Below are 19,666 nucleotides of genomic sequence, written 5' to 3' on the forward strand. Positions count from 1 at the left end.
AGTCCCACCAAGGGGCGCGTCCGGGGAAAGAGAAGCCCGGCCCGGGTCGCCGCCGGCCAGCCCGGACGCGTGTCCACCCGTGGACTCGCTCCCGCGTCGGGGACTCGTGACGCCGGGGGAGCGGCTCGCACCCACGGCCCGCCCGGCACGCGCACGAGCAGCCGACCCCGCGGCTCAGGCGTGGCCGCGGCGCCCCCGGACGGCAGCGCGGAAAGGGGAGCGCGGAGCGGATCTCGGCTACTGGTCGCCCCCTCGCCTCGCTCGCGGGCGCAGCTGCCACTAGGACTCGGGCTCTGCGCCCGCCGTACGGCCTCGCGCGCAGGGGCGGGGCGACGGAGAGTGCGTGCTACGACATTGCGTGCCGGGAGCGCGGGGGCGTGGCAGTGCGCGAAGGGGCGGGGCGACGGAGCGTGCGTGCTACGGCGTGCGGAGCAGGGAGCGCGGGGGCGTGGCGGTGCGCGAAGGGGTGGGGCACCGCGCAGGGCGCGGTGCGCACGCGCCTGGGGCCGCCGCCGGGGGCGGGAGGCGTTGACGCCCGGCTGGGTGAGGGTGTCGGGAGGGATCTGGGGCTGGGTCGCCTGCTGGTGGAGGAGGGGGACACTTGTGGTCGAGGGGCGGGGTAGGGTGTGAGAGGAACTGCCGCCGCGGCGGAAGCTGGTGCGCGGGGGCGTCTCGGGGGAGCCGGGCCGGGCCGGGCCTCCGGATGCGACCTCCGATCCCTGACGCCGCCGTTTTCCCCATCAGGGTGGCGGCTCCCGCGCAGGCGCAGACGGGCCGGCCCGCTGAGGCGGGGCCGCGGCGGGAGCCGCCCCGCCGGTGAAGGTTGGGCCGACCGGACGGGACTCGGCCCCACAGCAGCGGTGAGGACCCTTCTCTGCTCCCAGTCGAGCCCTGCTGAGAGAGAGCTTCGTTCTGGAGGTGGCCCTGGACCCCGGAGTTCAGCTGTCAACGAGGACAGCCATTCGCTAAAAATCTCCCCCCCTCCCCATCATTAAACTGCAGAAAACCTGGTTAGGCAGCGCGGCGGGCTCCGCACGCTGACGTCCCGTTTCTCTTCTTCCCTCACCCAGACCCCTCGGGGAGCAGCTGTGAGCCCGTCACACGGAGGGATGACCTCTCTAGGCGGGGACGCCGCGTGAGCGAAAGAGGCCTGTCAGTGTGAGTCTGGCTACTGGTCGGTCCCCTGACGGCTTCCCCAAGGTGACACCACCTCAGTGGCCGAGATCCCTTATCAACCTGCAGCCAGGTTACAGAAACTCAGGACTTAACATGAGTTGCAGTTCCCTTTGGTCGGGAACGTCTTTGAGACACGTGGGAAAGAATGTGTTTCATGTGGCTCTCATGAGTCAGCTCATAATATCATTATTACCCAAAGGTCAAGGAGATAGGGAATCGGGTCGTGTCTTAGGGTGACCACGAATGTTATAGTGGGAGCAGGTTCCCTAAGAGCTGGTGGAAGGAATCATATGATTGTCTTTCCGCTCTTTCAGACACCCTCCCCAGGAAATTGACTTTTTTTTTTTTTAGTTTGGCTGCCATTGGGTTCTAGTTACATCACACAATATCTTCCTTGCGACCCCTGAGATCTTTCATTGCGCCTCATAGACTCTAGTTGTGGCTCACAGGCTTAGTTGCTCCGAGGCATGTGGGATCTTATGCCTGACTCGGTGTGGAACCTGCATCTCCTGCGTCGCAAGTCAGATTCTTAACCACTGGACCACCAGGGAAGTCCCCCTAAGAAACTGATTAGAAACGGTGGAAGCAGGCAGTTCTCTGGTGATGACGCCCAGGCACTAGCAATCAGTCATTCCATTCTAGGGGGAAATAAATGATGTCTGTAAAGACCCCAGTTTGGATATGCATTTTCCATGTGACCACGTGTGTCCTTCTGGCAGATGCAAACAGTACGGCACTCTGAACACACCCTGAAGACGGCCCTCATCTCAAAGAACCCAGAGCTTGTGAAGCAGTATGAGCAGTTGGACCCCGGGGAGCAGCGCTTGCTGAATGAGGCCTTCCGGCCAGACAGCGATCTCTTTGGACCCATCACTTTGCATTCACCGTCAGACTGGATCATCTCCCATCCTGAGGCTCCCCAAGACTTTGAAGAGTTTTTCAGTGATCTTCACAGAAAGAGCCCTTCTCCAGGGAAGCAGACGATTTACATACAGTGCATTGGTGCGTCTTGCCAATACGCTGGGTTTGGTTTGGTTTTGTGATGGTGGTGTTGCCGTGGACAGTTTGCCTTGTCCTTCTCATTCAAGAGGGAAGTTTTTATAATCATTTTTGACATTCGTTCCCACAGTGGAAGTTTGGCAACCAAACTGCCTTGAAAAAGAAGGTTTTGTTTTTTTCAAAAAATTCTATTTATTTATGGGCTGTGCTGGCTCTTCATAGCTGCACATTGGCTTTCTCTAGCTGGGGCAAGCAGGGCCTACTCTAGTGGAGGTGCATGGGTTTCTCCTTGTACCCTGTTGGAGAACATGGGCTCTAGGGCAGGCGAGCCTCGGTAGTTGCAGCACATGGGCTCAGCTGTCTCTGCTCCCGAGCTACCGAGCACAGGCTCAGTAGCTCTGGCGCATGGGCTTAGTTGCTCCCAGGCCTGGGGTATCTTCCCAGACCAGGGATCGAACCTGTGTCTCCTGCGTTGGCAGGCAGGTTCCTTACCATTGAGCCACCAGGGAGCCAGGTTTTCTGTCTTTCTAATCCGTGGTCACTGGAGTGAACGGTAAATATGTATTGAAAATTTAGAGTTGATTTATTCCTAATTCCACATTTCTAACTGTAGACTGAGGTAAAGACTGTTCTGATCATCTCAAAATCTCTCTTTAAATTTTCTTCTGTATCTGTCATAGGATTGCTGGGAAACACCAGAAGTATCAGTGAGGAATATTTGAAATGGCTCAAGGGCTACTGTGAAGCCTTCTTCTACGGGTTGACAGTCAAACTCCTAGAGCCGATTCCTGTCTCTGCAACCAGATGTTCCTTTAGAATCAATGATAGCACACGGAATCTTCAGATTCATGCAGGTGAGCTGGACAGCCTTACAACTTGAAATGAGTAAAATGTATAGGTATATGTACACACACACACACATAAATATATCTTAAACATAGTTGTTTTTTTTTTAATAGGGCAGATCCTGACGTTCTTAAAAAAGAAGAAACCCGAAGATGCCTTTTGTGTTGTGGGAATAACAATGATCGATCTTTACCCGAGAGACTCCTGGAATTTTGTCTTTGGACAGGCCTCTTTGACAGAGGGTATTCCTTTTTGACGTTGCTGGTAGAAACTTGCTCAGCTTGAGACTCATTGTGAAAATTTTGAAAAAGGGAAAATATTCCAACCAATTACAGTTTAGATGGTGAAGACCTTGCAGTATTTCTGGTGCCGCATCCCACCATAGCAGAAAGGATGCTCTTGATAGGCCCCAGTGATCTGGGTCCTTCCACACCCCCCCCCCCCCACCGCCCCCCGCCCAGCTCAGCCATTCACTGCCTGCACCACTTGGAGCTAATAATACCTGTTTCACTGTGTTGTTTTGAGGTAATTTACATAAAACTGCTGATCCATAGAAAGTGTGTACTTATGGCTGACACATATATAGACATTCAGTGCAACAGATGGCGAATATAGGTAGTTCAGTGACAGGATGAATTAAATAAGGGTATTTGAACTGTCATTAATGGAAGCGGAAATCTTGCTAATTGTTTTTCAGCTCTTTCCGTAGTTGTCTTGCATAGATGAGGTCGCTGTGCACTGATTTATAAGTGTGTGCTTCATATCTTGTGTCTCAGAACAGACGTTTTGTTATTTATGGTCAGTTTCAGTTTTTGACCTGAAATAAGCTTAACTGTAACTCATGGGGAACCCTGCATTTTAACACTGGGGAGGAAAAGGCTCTATAAGCAAGTCATATTTTTGCCTATTGGGTTTTACTTTTTTGCCTTCTCTCCACTTCTCCCACTCTTCCATTTCTGCCTGCATCCCTCAGGATCTAAGACAGGTTCGAAGGGGAGAAGCCCACTGAGCTGAGGGGCATGGTTGCCCGCTGGAGTTCTGGGGGCGGGAGCAGGTAGCAGCGGTGGGGCTGTGCGGGCTCAGGTTCGCAGACAGGCTGTCATTCAGCCTGGAGTGCGTGAGCCTCAGGGTGGCAGGGCGGGGAGCTCTCGCTGCCAAGGGCTTCCTGTCAGAGAGACCCCCCTCTTCCCATTCATCGGATCTGGGGCCCAGGGTGCTGTGAGGCCTCTTTTTCTACCCCTCCTTCATTCTCATTCTCCATGTGTAGTCTTTGTAGTCCTTTAGCCCCACACCCACGAAGCCACGGGCTTCCCAGGTGACACCAGCAGTAAAGAATCCCCCTGCCAGCGCAGGAGATGCAGCTTAGATCTGGGTCGGGAAGATCCCCTGGAGGAGGAAATGGCAACCCACTCCAGTTTTCCTGCCTGAACGAGCCCATGGACAGAGGAGCCTGGCGGGCTGCAGTCTGCGGGGTTGCAAAGAGCTGGACACAGCTGAGCGACTGAGCAGAGCGAGTCCACACCCACACCCGCGCGCCGGCCCACCACGACCTGTTAGCGCGCCCCCTGAGAGGCTCAGGTCCGTGCTGTCCTGCTGATTTTTTTTTGTACGAGCCTTCTATCAGAAAAAAAAAAAAAGAGTGAAGCAAAAAGTTGTACGAAACAAATCTTTTATTATTAACCTGAGAGAACCAGAACCATTAAAAAATTTTAAACACTATCTAGATTTTGTTAACCAGTCTATCTTATGCATTCGAGGAGGTCAGGAAGCATTCTCCCCAAGTGTTTCTGCTTAATTTCTTTTTTTTCCCCAATAAGTTTCTTAAATTTTGCATGACGTGAGAGAAGACGTAATGAGGGAGCAGGGCGGGTGTGCCCTGCAGTGAGGGGGTCTCCTTACTGCAGGTGACTTTGTTCTCGGCAGGTTTATAAAGATTGGTATTTCAAAATTGAGAAATATTTAATTACTAAAGGAAATAATGTATTTGTAGGATTATTAGAAGAAAAAAAATTTCTTGCTCAAGGTATTATGGGCTTCCCTGGTGGCTCAGTTGGTCAAGAATCTGCCTGTAATGCAGGAGACCTGGGTTCGATCCTTAGGTTAGGAAGATCCCCTGGAGAAGGAGCGGCTGCCCACTCCAGTATTCTGGCCTAGAGAATTCCATGGACTGTCCATGGGGTCACAAAGAGTTGGACAGGACTGAGCGAATTTCACTTTCAAAGGTGTTGTAGTGAATTGTGCCCACCTTTGTTTGGTCAAAGGAAGTCACTTGAGAGTGAGTAGGTTTAGTAGGTTTGGTAGGTCAAGTAAGTTTTTTCTTAACTTCTAGAATGCCCTCTTCCCTATATTTCAGATATGGAGGTGGGGTGAGATGCATTCTTTTTGAATCAAATTTAGGTTTGACAAACTTACTATGAATTCATTTCCTTATCAAAAAAGTTCCTTATTGCTTTCAAACTAGCAGCTAAAAGAGAAGCCTACGTGAAAGAGGCCGTGTAGCCAGCTGGGCTGTAAACAGCCGGCCCTGTAGCGTGAGCTGCGTGTGTCTGTCCCCGTGCACAGAGACGGCTGAGACTAGCTGAAGTGTCACAGGAAGTCAGTTACAGGCGTGTTTGTTCTGGTCACTGGCGCCAGCCGTGGAGAGAGCTGTGCTGTTTACAGATGGGAGGACGGGGAGGTTCTTCAGTCTGAAAGCGGGGTCCAAGCATGGTCTCCAAGGTGTTGGGGAGCAGCAGCGGGCAGAGGGAAGAGAGGACAGGCGCCTTAGGGAGGGGCCTGCCGGGAGACCCGTTGCCCGCAGTCTCCCAGAGAGCGCGTGAGCGCCCGTGGTCCTGACACCCGCTGCTCCTTTGGGTACTTGGTTGGGCCGATTTAAGAAAATGGGTGGTGTTTTTTTGGCTACTCCACGAGGCTTGCAGGATCTTAGTTCCTCAAGCAGGGATTGAACCCAGGTCCTTAGCAGTGAAGGTGCAGAGTCTAAACCACTGACTGCCAAGGAATTCCTGAGAAAATAACTTATTTTATGGGGAAAAAGAAAACAAACTCTCTGGAACTTTCTTTTTCTGAAGAATTTGACCTCAAGACCTCTGAGTTGTACAGAGCAGAGCAGGTTGGACGGCAGAGGACTGAGGAATCTGGGCCAGAAGTCCCCTTGGCGGGCAGACCTCCCTGAGCCTGGGGGCTGCGTGCCTGCCCCGGCCAGGTGCCCAAGCGGGCTCTTAACTGGTAGTTCCCCCAGAGGAGGGAACCTTTCCTCTCACCCTGGGCTGACCTGTCGTCTTCCCCCAGGCGTGGGCATCTTCAGCTTTGCCAGGTACGGCACGGACTTCTACAGCTCACACTACAAAGGCAAAGTGAAGAGGCTGGAGAGGAAGTCTTCGAGTGACTACTCGGTGTTCGACGACTATTACCTCCCCGAGGTCTCCAGTGCGCTGCTGCTCCGCTCGTGCAAGGTGGGTGGTTCAAGCGATGCATCAGCAGTGGCTTTCAAGGGATCGGAGTCCTTTGACGTTATATGCCCCCAATCCTAAAGGTCACCTTGTCAGTGACTTGGTGTCGTGTATACACTTTTGGTGGATATCGCTTGACTGAAGTTATCAATAAAAACAATTTAAATGGGGACACTCTCATAGTGACATGTACAGAATCGGCCTGTTTTATGTCCTGTAACACACAGCCTTACCTGTACCTACCTCATTACTGTTACCTTAATTCCAGAATTCATGGTCATTAAGTCAGGCTGCCCCACCAAAAGCCCCCCAAGCCTGCAGGACCCCTGCACCCTGGTTTCCCTTCCTGGAGAACAGGCCTCCCCTTGGGCCTCCGCCGGCTCCCTCCCCTAGACTTTCCTCCCCTGGGGCCCCGGGTCACCTCCTGCAGCTGATGGTCCTGCTGCTTGTTCCTGAAGCCTTCCCCGCCCCACTCTGGAAAGCCTGTCTCCTCGTGTCTGTCCTCTTCATGGACAGAGACATGGGCTTCTCCACGTTCACCAGGGCTGTGTGTTGGGGTCAAGCACAACAACTGATGGAACGATGGTTTCTAAGTACAACTGACCCTTAAGCAGCATGGCTTTTAGCCTCTCGGGCCCACTCACACAGGTGTCTCTCTGACTCCATAAGTACCGTCACCCCGCGTGGCCCGGGGAACCGTGGGCGCAGAAGGCTGGCTGTAAAGCTGGAGCAGAGTCTTGACTGTGCGGGGCGTGGGGTGGGCGCTCAGCTGTGCCTTCCCTGCCTTGACCACTTGTCATGCAGATCGAGCCCCTCCCCTCCCCTGCTGCCCTGGCATCTGGGGGAAGGGCCAGAACTGAATTTCAGCAGGTCCCTGTCTAGATCCGTGGTCTCCACCAGGGTGAGTTTGCCACCCTGGGCATGTTGGACAAGCCTGCAGACTTCTGGTTGTCACAGCTGGGGAGGGGTGCTGCTGGCATCCAGGGGGTAGCGGCACCCCCCGAGCCCCGGCCCCGCCAAGGAGTGACCCATGGTGTCCGCGGGGGGAGGTGCACAGAGAGGAGGGCAGGAGACACGGGCAGGTGAGGGCCCAGTGAGCAGGCCCTGGCGACCAGCGGAGGGGAGCAGGTTCCTGTGGGTCTGCTCCTGGACGAGCTGCCTTGCTGCCGCTGACACGGGCGCCTCCGTGTGGCTGTCTTGCAGACTCTGACCCACGAGATCGGACACATCTTTGGCCTCCGGCACTGCCAGTGGCTGGCCTGCCTGATGCAAGGGTCCAACCACCTGGAGGAAGCCGACCGGCGCCCGCTGGACCTCTGCCCCATCTGCTTACGCAAGCTGCAGAGCGCTGTGGGCTTCCGGCTCAGAGACCGGTGCAAAGTAAGTGGGGAAGTGGTTACTTAAGGAGCAAGCCACCATTTCTATTAGGCCTTTCTCTGGAGGTGATTTATCAGAGGAAGTTAGTGCAGAGGTAAGCAGGATGCTGTGGTTTAAAAAAAATGCAAAGAAATATCAACAGCTTTGACTTGCCTTATGCTTAGACCCCACTGAGACTTGGTGACAAGGTTTCTGCATTTGCTGTTTGTTTAGGGCCAGAGAGCTTGCCTTCGCAGAACAGACTAAAATACTGAAGAGCAAAATTCATGTTTAAAAACTAGAACTAAAAAAAAAACTAAAACTATGTGGAGGTGGTTTATCTTTCCAAATGTAGGGCAGGAGTGTGATATTCATTAGGAGGAAGGGATGGTGTTGAGGAGGAAAGAATGTCCCTACGTCCACAGGTGCCCATAAACATGTCAGTGTATGCCGCGTACCTGCGTGGGTATGACCACCCACATGGGTGACTGCAGTCCCTGTCTGCACGTGTGTCTTCACGTGTGCATGCCTGCCAGCCCAGTGTCCACACTTCAGGTGTGTACACGTCCCCATGCACACACTGCAGTGCCTCGTGGAACCCTTGGCAAGTTGAGAAAACAAAATAATCATTCTCCCACCTTCAAAAACCCATGTCATCCCTTCTCACCTCTCCTCTCCTCTCCCGTGTGTCCTGTGACTGTCCCATGTGCTCACAGTGGGCGTGGTTCTGGTGCACACCCTTGACGAGCGTGGTCTCTCCTTCATGGCTGTCTCTATGAGGTGGAGCATCTTCGTGGGGGGCATCAGTCACCCACGCAGATCCCATGATTTGGGAGATCCTGTTTTTCTCGTGCCTGAGTCTCTTCTGCTGTGATTTGTTCAAAGATGTGTCTCTGATTTTCCAGGCGCTGGTCAGGTGGATTGATGCCGAGTCCACCGACACTCCTAGAGTTACTCCAAAACACAGTCGTGAGGAGCTGGTAACTTTGCCAAAACCTGTGGAAGCCTTTAAAGAGTGGAAGGAGTGGATCACAAGATGCCTGGCTGTTCTCCAGAAATAAGGACCTTCAGTAGGAGTAATTCAAATAAACACGTGCACATCATGCTTTCTTTTGGCGGGAGTACTTCATTGGAATAAGCTGATTCTGTGTTGTGTCTGGGCAGTGGAGTGGAGGTTTTTTTTTAACAGCACCTGAACTTTGAACCATGGCTCATTTAGAATAAAAACTCAAAACTCTCTTCTCTCTTAGCCTGGTCTGTGGCAGCAAGCGCGTCATTTCCATTCTTCAAATGTGTTTATATCTCATGAGAGGTTAGGACCAGGAGAAGTTAGTAAGTAAACAGATCCTGTGAAAATAGCCATCTCTGACCTAAGAAAGGGTTTCCAAGGAACATCATTTCTGGGGGTTGATTTCTGGCGCAGTTTTTAGAAAGAGGTCCCCCCGTCTGCTGACCCTGCCACATCCTCCATTCACATGCCTTCTGCTTTTCTGCAAACTCTTCCAGCCGTGGGCCCACTATGCCTCTTTTTTTCCTTTGCTGATCGTTAGCTGATCCCTGAAAGAAGCAACAGCTCACTTCAGTTTTTAGCAGCTCGACATGGGAGCTCCTCCTGGGGAGTATTTCTAGGCGGCATTGACGGTGCCCATCCTGCCCCGCTGTTGGTGCTTGTGGGGACGCCGCTGTTCTTAGCTTTCACAGAGGGAGTCCTTTGCCAGGAGTCTTGCAGATAACGTGTCACGATTGTCAGCCAGTCCGAGCTCATACTGCTCGCTGGCATGACAGGCCAGCAAATCGAGAGATGAGTTTTGGGGGCAAGCAATAGTGACTCCAGAAAGCCAGCAGACCGAGAAGATGGTGGACTCGTGCCCAGCAGAGTTAGAACTCAGGCGGCTTTTGTACTAAAAGGGAAGGGGGTGTGGGGGGTTGTTGGACCTTCTTGGTGTCTGCATCCTTTGCTCTGGGAGCTGTCCACGTAAGTCACATCACCACCTTCTTACAAACCTCCAACACGACGGATGTTACTTTCTGTTCTGCAGCTTTTCCTCTGTATATGAACAGAAAAGTGTTACCCCTTTAAAGGTCAGAGCCTTGAAAACGCTCTGCTGTGTATTTCAGGCCACAAGCCGTTTTTTCTGAGCCCACTTGGGGGCATGTGGGATCTTCGCTCCCCCACCGGGGCTGGAGCCTGCGCCCCCTGCAGGGGAAGTGCGGTCTTAACCACGGGACTGCTGAGAGGTCCCCGGCATTCTTGGTAGCAACGGCAACAGAGCACAGAGGTTAAAGGAAAGGAAACTTGTTCCAACATGGACTCACATTTGCTCTTCCCTTTTACACAGTGGTGCTTGTGGTTATATGTGTTGCATTTTTCTTAAAGCCTAGAGCAGGTGCTGGGTTTATTCCTGCAGTAATCTCCCATTCCTTTGCGTTGATGTTTACATGAGTGAGGGGCAGCGTGGGGCCGGTTACCTGTGCATCTGCCAGAGATGCTCACATCAGGCTGGGAACACGGGCTGGATGTCCAGGTGGGGAACAGGTTAACAATTTAAGACCGGACAGACTGCTGGATCTGGGAAATCTAGAAGCTAGAGCAAATCACGTGACCGCATGCCGGCAGACAGGAGTTCCCACTTCTCATTTAACCTGGAGGGTGAAACTAAAGGTAATCTTTATTTTCCACCATTTTCGCCTGAATCCTAGCACTGTTATTATTTACGCAGCATGATTTAAAGCACATTTTAGAACCAAATCAATGGCTTCGCCTCCAGTCTCCTGCTCGGTGAACCTCTAGTCATTTAGAAAACGGTGGTTTGTCATTAGAACTAATTGGAGGGCAGAGACCAGGTCTTCTAAGAAACACTGCAAAGGGGACCCATGCAGCGTGGACTCTGATGGATCTGCTGTGGGTTTTATTTCCGCCCGGAGGTACACGCTTTAGGTCTTCTCCATTCCCTTCAGTTTCCTTTCATTGCCCTGCAGGGCGAGCACAGTGTTCGTCCCGTAGGTCAGCTTTAGTTGCAAACCTAAAAGAACTCAGATTCGACGAACTGTGTAAGGGGCGGGGTTCCAGCTGTTCGGTGAAGACAGAAGTCTGTCCGCACTGACTGCGCCGGGAGACCAGCAACCAGGTCTGTTACACTGGCCCCTGCCGTCGCAAGCGACAGCTTTGGCGTCTACTCTGCGATCCTCACTTGGGTGTTGTCACCAATGATTGCATTGCATTTACTTTTGGAACACTTCTTAGGGTTAAGTTAAACAATATAATTTGTTTCTTGCAATTAAAGTTAAAACACTATGGATAAGTGTCTGTAGTTTTTAAAAATGATTCTCACTTAATGACAAAAACCTATGCAGTTTTTGCTCTGCAAACGCTGAACCAACAAGGTATTTGAGAAGAAAGAGTAATTTTCCACCGTGTGAACACCATTCTAGAAAACTGAGTCCGAAGCGTGCCCGGCGGCGCCCAGGGACTTAGCAGGGTCCCTCGGGTCACGGGAAGGGTCGGGGTTCAAGTTCAGGCCGCGGGGACTCTACGCGGAGGCCGAGCGCCGTCCGGACCCCGGGCGCGCCCCAGAAATGCCCGCGCCGCCCCCCGCGGCCCTCCCCTCCCCCGCCCCCCGCAGGAAGCGCCCGGCAGCTTCCGCCCAGGGCGCCCGGCCCGGCCCCCACCGGCCCGCACCGGACTGCACCGGACCGGCGGGCGCGGCGGGCCTAGCCGCGGCAGGACCGGACCGACCCAGCGGAACGGAGCGCAGCCGCGCGGGGGCGCGGGGCGCGCGCAGAGCCGGGAGTGCATTCGTGCGGGCCCGGCCGGGCGAGGCCAGGCCTCTGCGCGTCAACCCTGCCCACTCCTCGGTGCCCGTGGGTCCTCAGAGCGGCTCCGGCCCCTCCGCCGTTCCTGGGAGCCCGTGAGCGCGTGCGGACAGAGGCGGTGACATTCACGTGATGGTGTAGCTCCGGCCTCCCCGTCGCCCGTGTTATCAACAGGTGACCCGCGCGAGCTCCTGAGGTATGTTACATTCCGTGTGTGTGGGGGGGGGGGGGGGGTCGGGGCGCCGGGGGAGGGGCGAACTAAGACGGGTCTCTTGGCAGGTTTATGTTTTATATATGGTGGTGTTTGTCATCGCGGTACTGTGCGCTGCTCTCTGGGACAGATTCTCTGCTACCGGCGAGTCTGGACCTTCAACCGCATCGCTCCTGCTGCGCCGCCCCCAGCCCTGATAACCACCGTTCTGTTCCGTTTTTAGCAGCTCTGCTCTTTTCGGTCCCAGACGTATGTGATGGCCCACAGTGTTTGTCTTTCTCCGTCTGACTTATGTCACTTTACATTATATTCTCAGACTAGGTCTTCAAATTCCGTCTGTATTTTGCTGGGACGCTGCGTCTGGGTTCCCAGTGGCCGCATGTCAAGCGGCGGGCGGGTCCGATGGCTCCTGGCTGCCGTGTTGGACAGTCCGGTGCTGTTATGACCCATTTCCAGTCTGCGTGGGAACGTGTCCCTTTGAAGTTGAATTAATAGGAGAGTGAGGCTTTTGGAAGGAAAAGGTTGCGGGGTCTTCAGTGTATGCAGACAGTGTTCATATCGGCTGAAAGCTGGGGTCCCTGTGAAGGCTTCTGGATTCCCCATGAATGTGCTTTGGGGACCTGGTGTGATTCCCTGGAACGGATGGTGTTTTTTTTTTTTAAACTCTCTCTTTCCGTTGCCAAGGGCCTGGTGCATCCTTTTCACTTTTGGAAAGCGAAGTTGCAGTGTGAATAACGTGGTTCAAGCTCGGGCTTGTGTGAACTTGTGTGTAGTTACACCAACAGCAGAGATGACCCCAGATCTCCCTCACTTCCAAGTTCTGCTTTGCCTTCACTATGCTGCATGACCTCATAAGGACAGCACCAGAAGCAGGAGACCTAACTGATTTTTTTCAGATTGTTTATAGAAGAGGTTGTAAGATTAAACTTTCTTTCAACCTCTTTTCAAGTGGGACCCTCTGGGGCTGCTCAAAGTCAGAAATCCCAGTGCCTTGCTTTAACACCAAAGAGAGAGACTCAATACAGTTGAGCCACAGGGGGAAGGACGCGTCCTTGAGGGAATTCCCTGGCGGTCCTTGGTTAGGACTCCAGTCTTTCACTGCGGAGGGCCGAGGTTCAGTCCCTGGTGTGGAAACTAGGATCCTGCAAGCTGCCTGATGTGGCGGGGAAAAAAAAAAAAAGCGATAGAGACATCATGAAAAAAAAAGTCTACCGGAAAACAGCTTATGCTGTGTTATGTCATTTCAGCTGTGTCTGACTCTTTGCGACACCAGGGAGTGTAGCCCACCAGGCTCTTCTGTCCATGGGATTGATTCTCCAGGCAAGAATACTGGAGTGGGTTGCCATGCCCTCTTCTAGGGGATCTTCTTGACCCAGGGATGGAACCCATGTCTCTTAATGTCTTCTGCACTGGCAGGCGGGTTCTTTACCACTAGCACCACCTGGGAAGCCCCAGGAAAACGGCTTAAGTCCAGCAGGCTACAGTCCATAGGATTGCAGAGACAGACACAGCTGCAGTGACTGAGCATATATGTATGCATGTATATAGAGTAAATTCTGCACCAGCAATATGTTTACATTCACAGCCCTCCAAGCATCAGTCTTTCTATCTCCAGGATGATTGGTTCCAGAACTGACCCCCGCCCCGAGCCCCACAATACCAAAATCCATGGATGTTCACATCCCTTCTGTGCAATGGTGTAGTATTTGTGTGTTTCCTATGCACATGCTCCAGGACACTTTAATCACCCTTAGATTACTCCTAATACCTAATACAGTATAAATAGTTGTAAATAAAGTGTAAATGCTATTTAAATAGTTGCCAGGTGTGCAGGAAATTCAAGTTTTGCTTTTTGGAACTTTCTGGAGTGTTTTCAAGCTGGTTTTAGAAAAGGCAGAGGAAACAGAGATCAAATTGCCAATATCCGCTGGATCATCAAAAAAGCAAGAGAGTTCCAGAAAAACATCTATTTCTGCTATGGCTATGCCAAAACCTTTGACAGTGTGGATCACAATAAACTGGAAAATTCTTCAAGAGATGGGAATATCAGACCACCTGACCTGCCTCTTGAGAAATCTGCATGCAGGTCAGGAAGCAACAGTTAGAACTGGACATGGAACAACAGACTGGTTCCGAATAGGAAAAGGAGTATGTCAAGTCTGTATATTGTCACCCTGCTTATTTAACTTATATGCGGAGTACATCATGAGAAACGCTGGGCTGGAGGAAGCCCAGGCTGGAATCAAGATTGCCGGGAGAAATATCAATAACCTCAGATATGCAGATGACACCACCCTTATGGCAGAAAGTTGAGAAGAACTAAAGAGAGTCTTGATGAAAGTGAAGGAGGAGAGTGAAAAAGTTGGCTTAAAGCTCAACATTCAGAAAACTAAGATCATGGCATCCGGTCCCATCACTTCATGGCAAATAGATGGGGAAACAGTGGAAACAGTGGCTGACTTTATTTTTCTGGGCTCCAAGATCACTGCGGATGGTGATTGCAGCCATGAAATTAAAAGACGCTTACTTCTTGGAAGGAAAGTTATAACCAACCTAGACAGCATATTAAAAAGCAGAAATATTAGTTTGCCAACAAAGGTCTGTCTAGTCAAGGCTATGGTTTTTTCCAGTGGTCATGTATGGATGTGAGAGTTGGACTATAAAGAAAGCTGAGTGCTGAAGAATTTATGCTTTTTTTTTTTATATTGATTCTTTTGAACTGTGGTATTGGAGAAGACTCTTGAGAGTCCCTTGGACTGCAAGGAGATCCAACCAGTCCATCCTAAAGGATCCTGATCAGTCCTGGGTGTTCATTGGAAGGACTGATGCTGAAGCTGAAACTCCAGTACTTCGGCCACCTGATGCAAAGAGCCGACTCATTTGAAAAGACCCTGATGCTGGGAAAGACTGAAGGCAGGAGGAGAAGGGGACGACAGAGGATGAGATGGCTGGATGGCATCACTGACTCGATGGACATGGGTTTGGGTGAACTCCGGGAGTTGGTGATGGACAGGGAGGCCTGGCGTGCTGCGATTCATGGGGTCACAGAGTCGGACACGACTGAGCGACTGAACTGAACTGAACTGAAATATTTTGCCGTTTGGTTGGTTAGTTGGCTCCTCAGCTGTGGAACCAGCACACACAGAAGACTGCTGCCTGCCCTAGTGGTGCTTTCTTTCAGTTTGCTTGGTCTCTGGTGGACTTATATTTTCTTCCTCAGAGTGGACCTGCCCATAGTAGCATTACCGGGAGCCCTTTGAGGCTCATCTTTGAAAAAGTCAATGAAAACTGAGAAACCCACTAAATCATCTGTTCAGCTGTATTTTTTGAGCATCACCTGCTATGTGCCAGAGCCTACTCAAAGCCTTGGGAGTATATCAGTGAGTAAAACCACTGCTACCTTGATTGGGCTTCCCTGATGGCTCAGTTTGGTAAAGAATCCACCTGCAATGCAGGAGACCTTGGTTCAATTCCTGGGTCAGGAAGATCCCCTAGAGAAGGGAGAGGCTACCTTACTCCAGTATTCTGGCCTAGAGAATTCCATGGACTGTATAGTCTGTGGGGTCGCAAAGAGTTGGACACGACTGAGCGACTTTCACTGTCGCCTTGATTGGGGGTGGGGTGGAAGAGAGGCTGGGGGGTGTGTGTACATATGGCTGCTTCACATCATCATACAGCAGAAGCGAACGGCACTGTAAAGCAACCATCCTCCGATGTAAAAGGTGGCATCTCCCTTAATGACAAAGAACGAGTAGACAAATGCTGATGTAAGATCGGAGGGGTAGAACTAGTGCTGTGTCTGCTGGTGCTCGGGCGTGCCTCCTCGGGGGGTGACGTCTGGGCAGGGGCGGGGGACGGATGGGAGGCGCGGGTCGTGCACACGTCAGGGACGGGCAGACCAGGCCAAGGGAACCACACTCGCTGAGGCCCGAGGCCTGAGATTTCAAGGAGCAATAGCAAAGCCAGCGCAGCCAGCGTGGCAGAACCGAGGCAGCAGATTGTAGCCCCAGGCAGGGCATGGGGAGCCCAGTTAAGGATCTGTAGGTTGTGAACGGGATCAGGTATGACTTGTGCGTTCAAAGGATTGTTGCAAGGCCTCTCTACGGAAAAGGGAGGCCAGGGCGGTCAGGGGTGGAAGTGGGCATACCAGCTAGAAGGTGACCAGTCCTCTGGCTCGGATCACACTGACGGTGGCCTGCTGGCAGACTTGGCAGAGACGGTCTGGCTATGGGTGTAGTTAGAAAGCAGAGTCAGTAGGATCTGTGGAGGAAGGAGCAGGTCTGGGGAGGAGCACCAGGGGCTCTGGCTGAGGGCAGGTTAAGCGGGCTGCGGCACGGTCCGGAGGTCAGCGCGGGAGTCAGGGCTGGGGAGAGAGGCCCCGGGATTTCTCTGGCAGTCCAGGGGTTAAGACGCCATGCTTCCAGGGCAGGTGCCAGGGTTCCGTCCCGGGTCAGGGAACTAAGAGCCCACGTGGCTGCACCGTGGTCAAGGAATAAAAATAAACGATTATTATTATTATTTTTTTAAAGGGAGTCCCCGTGTAGAGACAGGAACGTTTGGGTCAGATTCTAGGGGGTAAGCTGCTAGTCTCGTTAGTGTGTCTGTCGTCTTCTTGAGTTGCTGGAAAGGTGGATAAATAATAATATAAATTCGTGGCCGCAATTTGTATGTTTCCCAGTAATCTCAGGTGAGCTGTATTTCATTTCAAGCTTTTCACTTTATACTGGAGTAGCCAATGAACAGTGCTGGGGTAGCTTCAGGCGGACAGCACAGGGACCCAGCCACGCGTATACATGGGCCTGTTCAGGTGAGCTGCATTTTGAAGCCTTTACAGGTAGCGTTCTGGGGGTCGGTTTTCCTATTCCGTTTCCCCTCGAGGAGATCCGCAGCCACTGTGGTCACTGTGATTTGGCTGTGAGACTTCTTACATGAAAACTGAAATTTTTTAAGTTCCTGACCTTGACGCTTCTTGTTTTGCACCATCAGGCAGTCATGACAGACCCTGAACACCAGAGGGAGCCAGTTTCCTTATTTATGCAACTGTGCCGTCCACCTGTTGGACTGGGCTCCTATTAAAGATAAATCTGGAAACCGGGACGAGTTATTTTTTCCCAACGCGATGTATGCTCATGGGAGTGACCATTTAGCATGTTCAGTCTGTAGGTCGGGAAGATCCCCTGGAGAAGGAAATGCAACCCACCCCATTATTTTTGCCTGGAGAATCCAATGGACAGAGGAGCCTGGTGGGCTACAATCCATGGGGTCGCAAAGAGTCGGACACAGCTGAGCGTTAGCATATACCATGTTGGAATTGTCTTTATATTGGTGGTTTTAATTAATGCTCATAACCTTTTAGAATTTTAAGGGAAACACCTTCTAAACTAGGCATACTCATGAGCCCCGTATCTGACACAACTTCTGACATGACTTAGAGCCTGAACAGAACATATCTGGGGGCTTTTAAAAATAAGGATTCATGATCATTTCTGATTTAGAATATTTGAAAAGGAGTACAGAAGTCTAGGTGTAATAAATACTTCTAGGTGGCTTGAATGGATGACTGGACAATGAGAACTTCGAGTTAGAATCCATTTTCTATTTTATCACCAGGTATTAAGCTAAAGGAAAGGGAGATAAATGCACAAAAGCTGGGAATTCCCTGGTGGTTTTTAAAAAAGCATAAATGTTACATTTACATATTATTGGAGTAGAAAATTGATAACCTTGTTTAAAAGCTTGGAAACATTGATTCAGAGATGCATTTCACTTGTCTTAAAAGAGCACAGATCTTAACTCATTTTTACAGCTGGATTAATTTTATTTTGGGGAAGAAAATAGTCTGTATTTGTAGTGAAATTATCTAGTCAGCAAGGTGGAAGCCAGACCGCCTTAATCACAGGAAGTGAAACGTGATGACAGGCTGGCAGCTGTTTGATCTGTCCTGCCTCTGGCGCCTGTGAGCTGAGGCTCACTTTGGCCACTATGATCTTTTCCCATTGGTCAGGACTGGTGGTGGTCGGTCACTGTGTCATGTCTGACTCTGCCACCCCAGGGACTGTATCACGCCGGGCTTCCCTGTCCTTCACCATCTCCTGGAGTTTGCTCAAACTCATGTCCATGCCACCCAACCATCTCATCCTCTGTCGTCCCCATTTCCTCCTGCCTTCAACCTTTCCCAGCATCAGGGTCGTTTCTAATGAGTCATCTTTTCACATCAGGTGGCCAAAGTATTGGAGCTTTCGCTTCAGCATCAGTCCTTCCAGTGAATATTCAAGGTTGATTTCCTTTAGGATGGACTGGTTTGATCTCCTTGCAGTCCAAGGGACTCTCCAGAGTCTTCTCCAGCACCACAATTTGAAAGCATTAATTCTCTGGTGCTCAGCCTTTTTTATGGTCCAACTCTCACATCCATATATTGACTACTGGAAAAATCATAGCTTTGACTATACAGACCTTTGCTGGCAAATATGCTGTCTAGGTTTGTTGTAGCTTTTCTTCCAAGGAGCAAGCATCTTTTAATTTCCTGGCTGCAGTCACAAAATGCAGTGATTTTGGTATCCAATAAAATAAAATCTGCCACTGTTTCCACAGTCTCCCCATCAGGACTGTTAGTTTACAGTCTGCCACTGGTGGTACCTGTGTGATGGTGTCACAGACGCCGTGGAGCGGTCCACAGGCCAAATACAACCCACCGCCGATTTTTCCTGACAGCCTTCGAACTAAGCATGGTTTTTGTATTTTTGTGTGGTTGAAAAAAAACAGTATTTCATAGTGTGTGAAAAGTTTATGGAATTCAAATTTCAGGATCCATGAATTAACTTTTTAATTGGAGGATGACTACTAACAATATGGTGGTGGTCCTGCCGTGCGTCGACGTGACTCAGCCGTGGGTGCGCGTGTCCCCCATCCTGAGCCCCCCTCCCTCCTCCCTCCCCGCCCCTTCCCTCAGGTTGTCCCAGAGGCTGTGCCCTGCTTCATGCATCAGACTTGCACTGGTCATCTATTTTACATATGGGAATAAACATGTTTCAATTGCTGTTCTCTCAAATTGTCCCACTCTCACCTTCTCCCCGAGTCCCAAAGTCTATTCCTTACATCTGTGTCTCTTTAGCTGTCTCGCAAATAGGATCATTGTTACCGATTTTCTAAATTCTATCCATTTGCGTTAATACACTGTATTGGTGTTTCTCTGACTTCACTGTGTAATAGGCTCCAGATTCATCCACCTCATTAGAACTGACTCAGATGTGTTCCTTTTTATAGCTGAGTAATATTCCGTTGTGTATATGTACCACATCTTCCTTAGCCACTCGTCTGCCGATCTGGGTTGCTTCCGTGTCCTAGTTACTGTAAACAGTGCTGCAGTGAACTCTGGGGTCCACGTGTCTCTTTCACACGAATTGGCTTTTATTGAGGCAGCCATGCTCATTCATTTACATTTTGTCTGTGGCTCTTCTTGCCCTGCAGAGGCAGAGCTGAGTAGCTGTGACTGAGCCTGTGGGGCCCGCAAAGCCTTCAGTAGTTCCTGTCTGGAATTTAACAGAAAGTTTTCATGGACCCCTGACGTGCAGAGGTCATGCTGTTTCCTGACAGATTAGAGTGGTTCTTAGGCCTGTTCTGTAACTACGTATGGTTAGTCTGAACTATTTACAGTTACTAGTTTTTTGTTTTCCTGTCTTTTTTTAATATTTATTTGGTTGCACTAGTTCTTGGTTGGGGCATGCAGAATCTTTAGTTCCAACATTCAAACTCTTAATTGCAGCATGTGGTATCTATTTCCCTGACCAGGGATTGAACCTGGGCCCCTTGCATTGGG

The 19,666-nt window shown here is 51.2% G+C and overlaps 2 protein-coding genes across 13 annotated transcripts in view; both read left to right on the forward strand.

The window, feature by feature from the left end:
• The first annotated feature begins 453 nt into the window (after nucleotides 1-453).
• On the forward strand, nucleotides 454-9,063 carry AMZ2 (archaelysin family metallopeptidase 2). Of its 6 annotated transcripts, none has more exons than XM_043445285.1 (9): nucleotides 454-543; nucleotides 745-860; nucleotides 1,071-1,200; nucleotides 1,896-2,178; nucleotides 2,856-3,029; nucleotides 3,135-3,263; nucleotides 6,310-6,473; nucleotides 7,674-7,850; nucleotides 8,732-9,063. In XM_043445285.1, the coding sequence occupies exons 4-9, from the start codon at nucleotides 1,896-1,898 to the stop codon at nucleotides 8,885-8,887; spliced, it is 1,083 nt and encodes a 360-aa protein (XP_043301220.1). In that variant the 5' UTR covers nucleotides 454-543; nucleotides 745-860; nucleotides 1,071-1,200; the 3' UTR covers nucleotides 8,888-9,063. The 6 variants fall into 6 exon arrangements, with proteins under 6 accessions (XP_043301220.1, XP_043300979.1, XP_043301307.1 ...); XM_043445044.1 differs by having other exon boundaries at nucleotides 1,071-1,158; XM_043445205.1 differs by having other exon boundaries at nucleotides 536-657; nucleotides 1,071-1,158.
• A 2,396-nt stretch (nucleotides 9,064-11,459) lies between these two features.
• ARSG (arylsulfatase G) overlaps nucleotides 11,460-19,666 on the forward strand; it is a 99,819-nt gene continuing 91,612 nt past the window's right edge. Inside the window, exon 1 of one of the 7 annotated variants that reach the window (XM_043446177.1) lies at nucleotides 11,460-11,835. The gene's annotated coding sequence lies outside the window, so the exon portion shown is untranslated. The remainder of the gene's footprint in view (nucleotides 11,836-19,666) is intronic. The other 6 variants (XM_043446013.1, XM_043446093.1, XM_043445556.1 and 3 more) reach the window with 6 other exon arrangements.

Source organism: Cervus canadensis, chromosome 1, assembly GCF_019320065.1.
Source record: "Cervus canadensis isolate Bull #8, Minnesota chromosome 1, ASM1932006v1, whole genome shotgun sequence".
Taxonomy (NCBI): domain Eukaryota; kingdom Metazoa; phylum Chordata; class Mammalia; order Artiodactyla; family Cervidae; genus Cervus; species Cervus canadensis.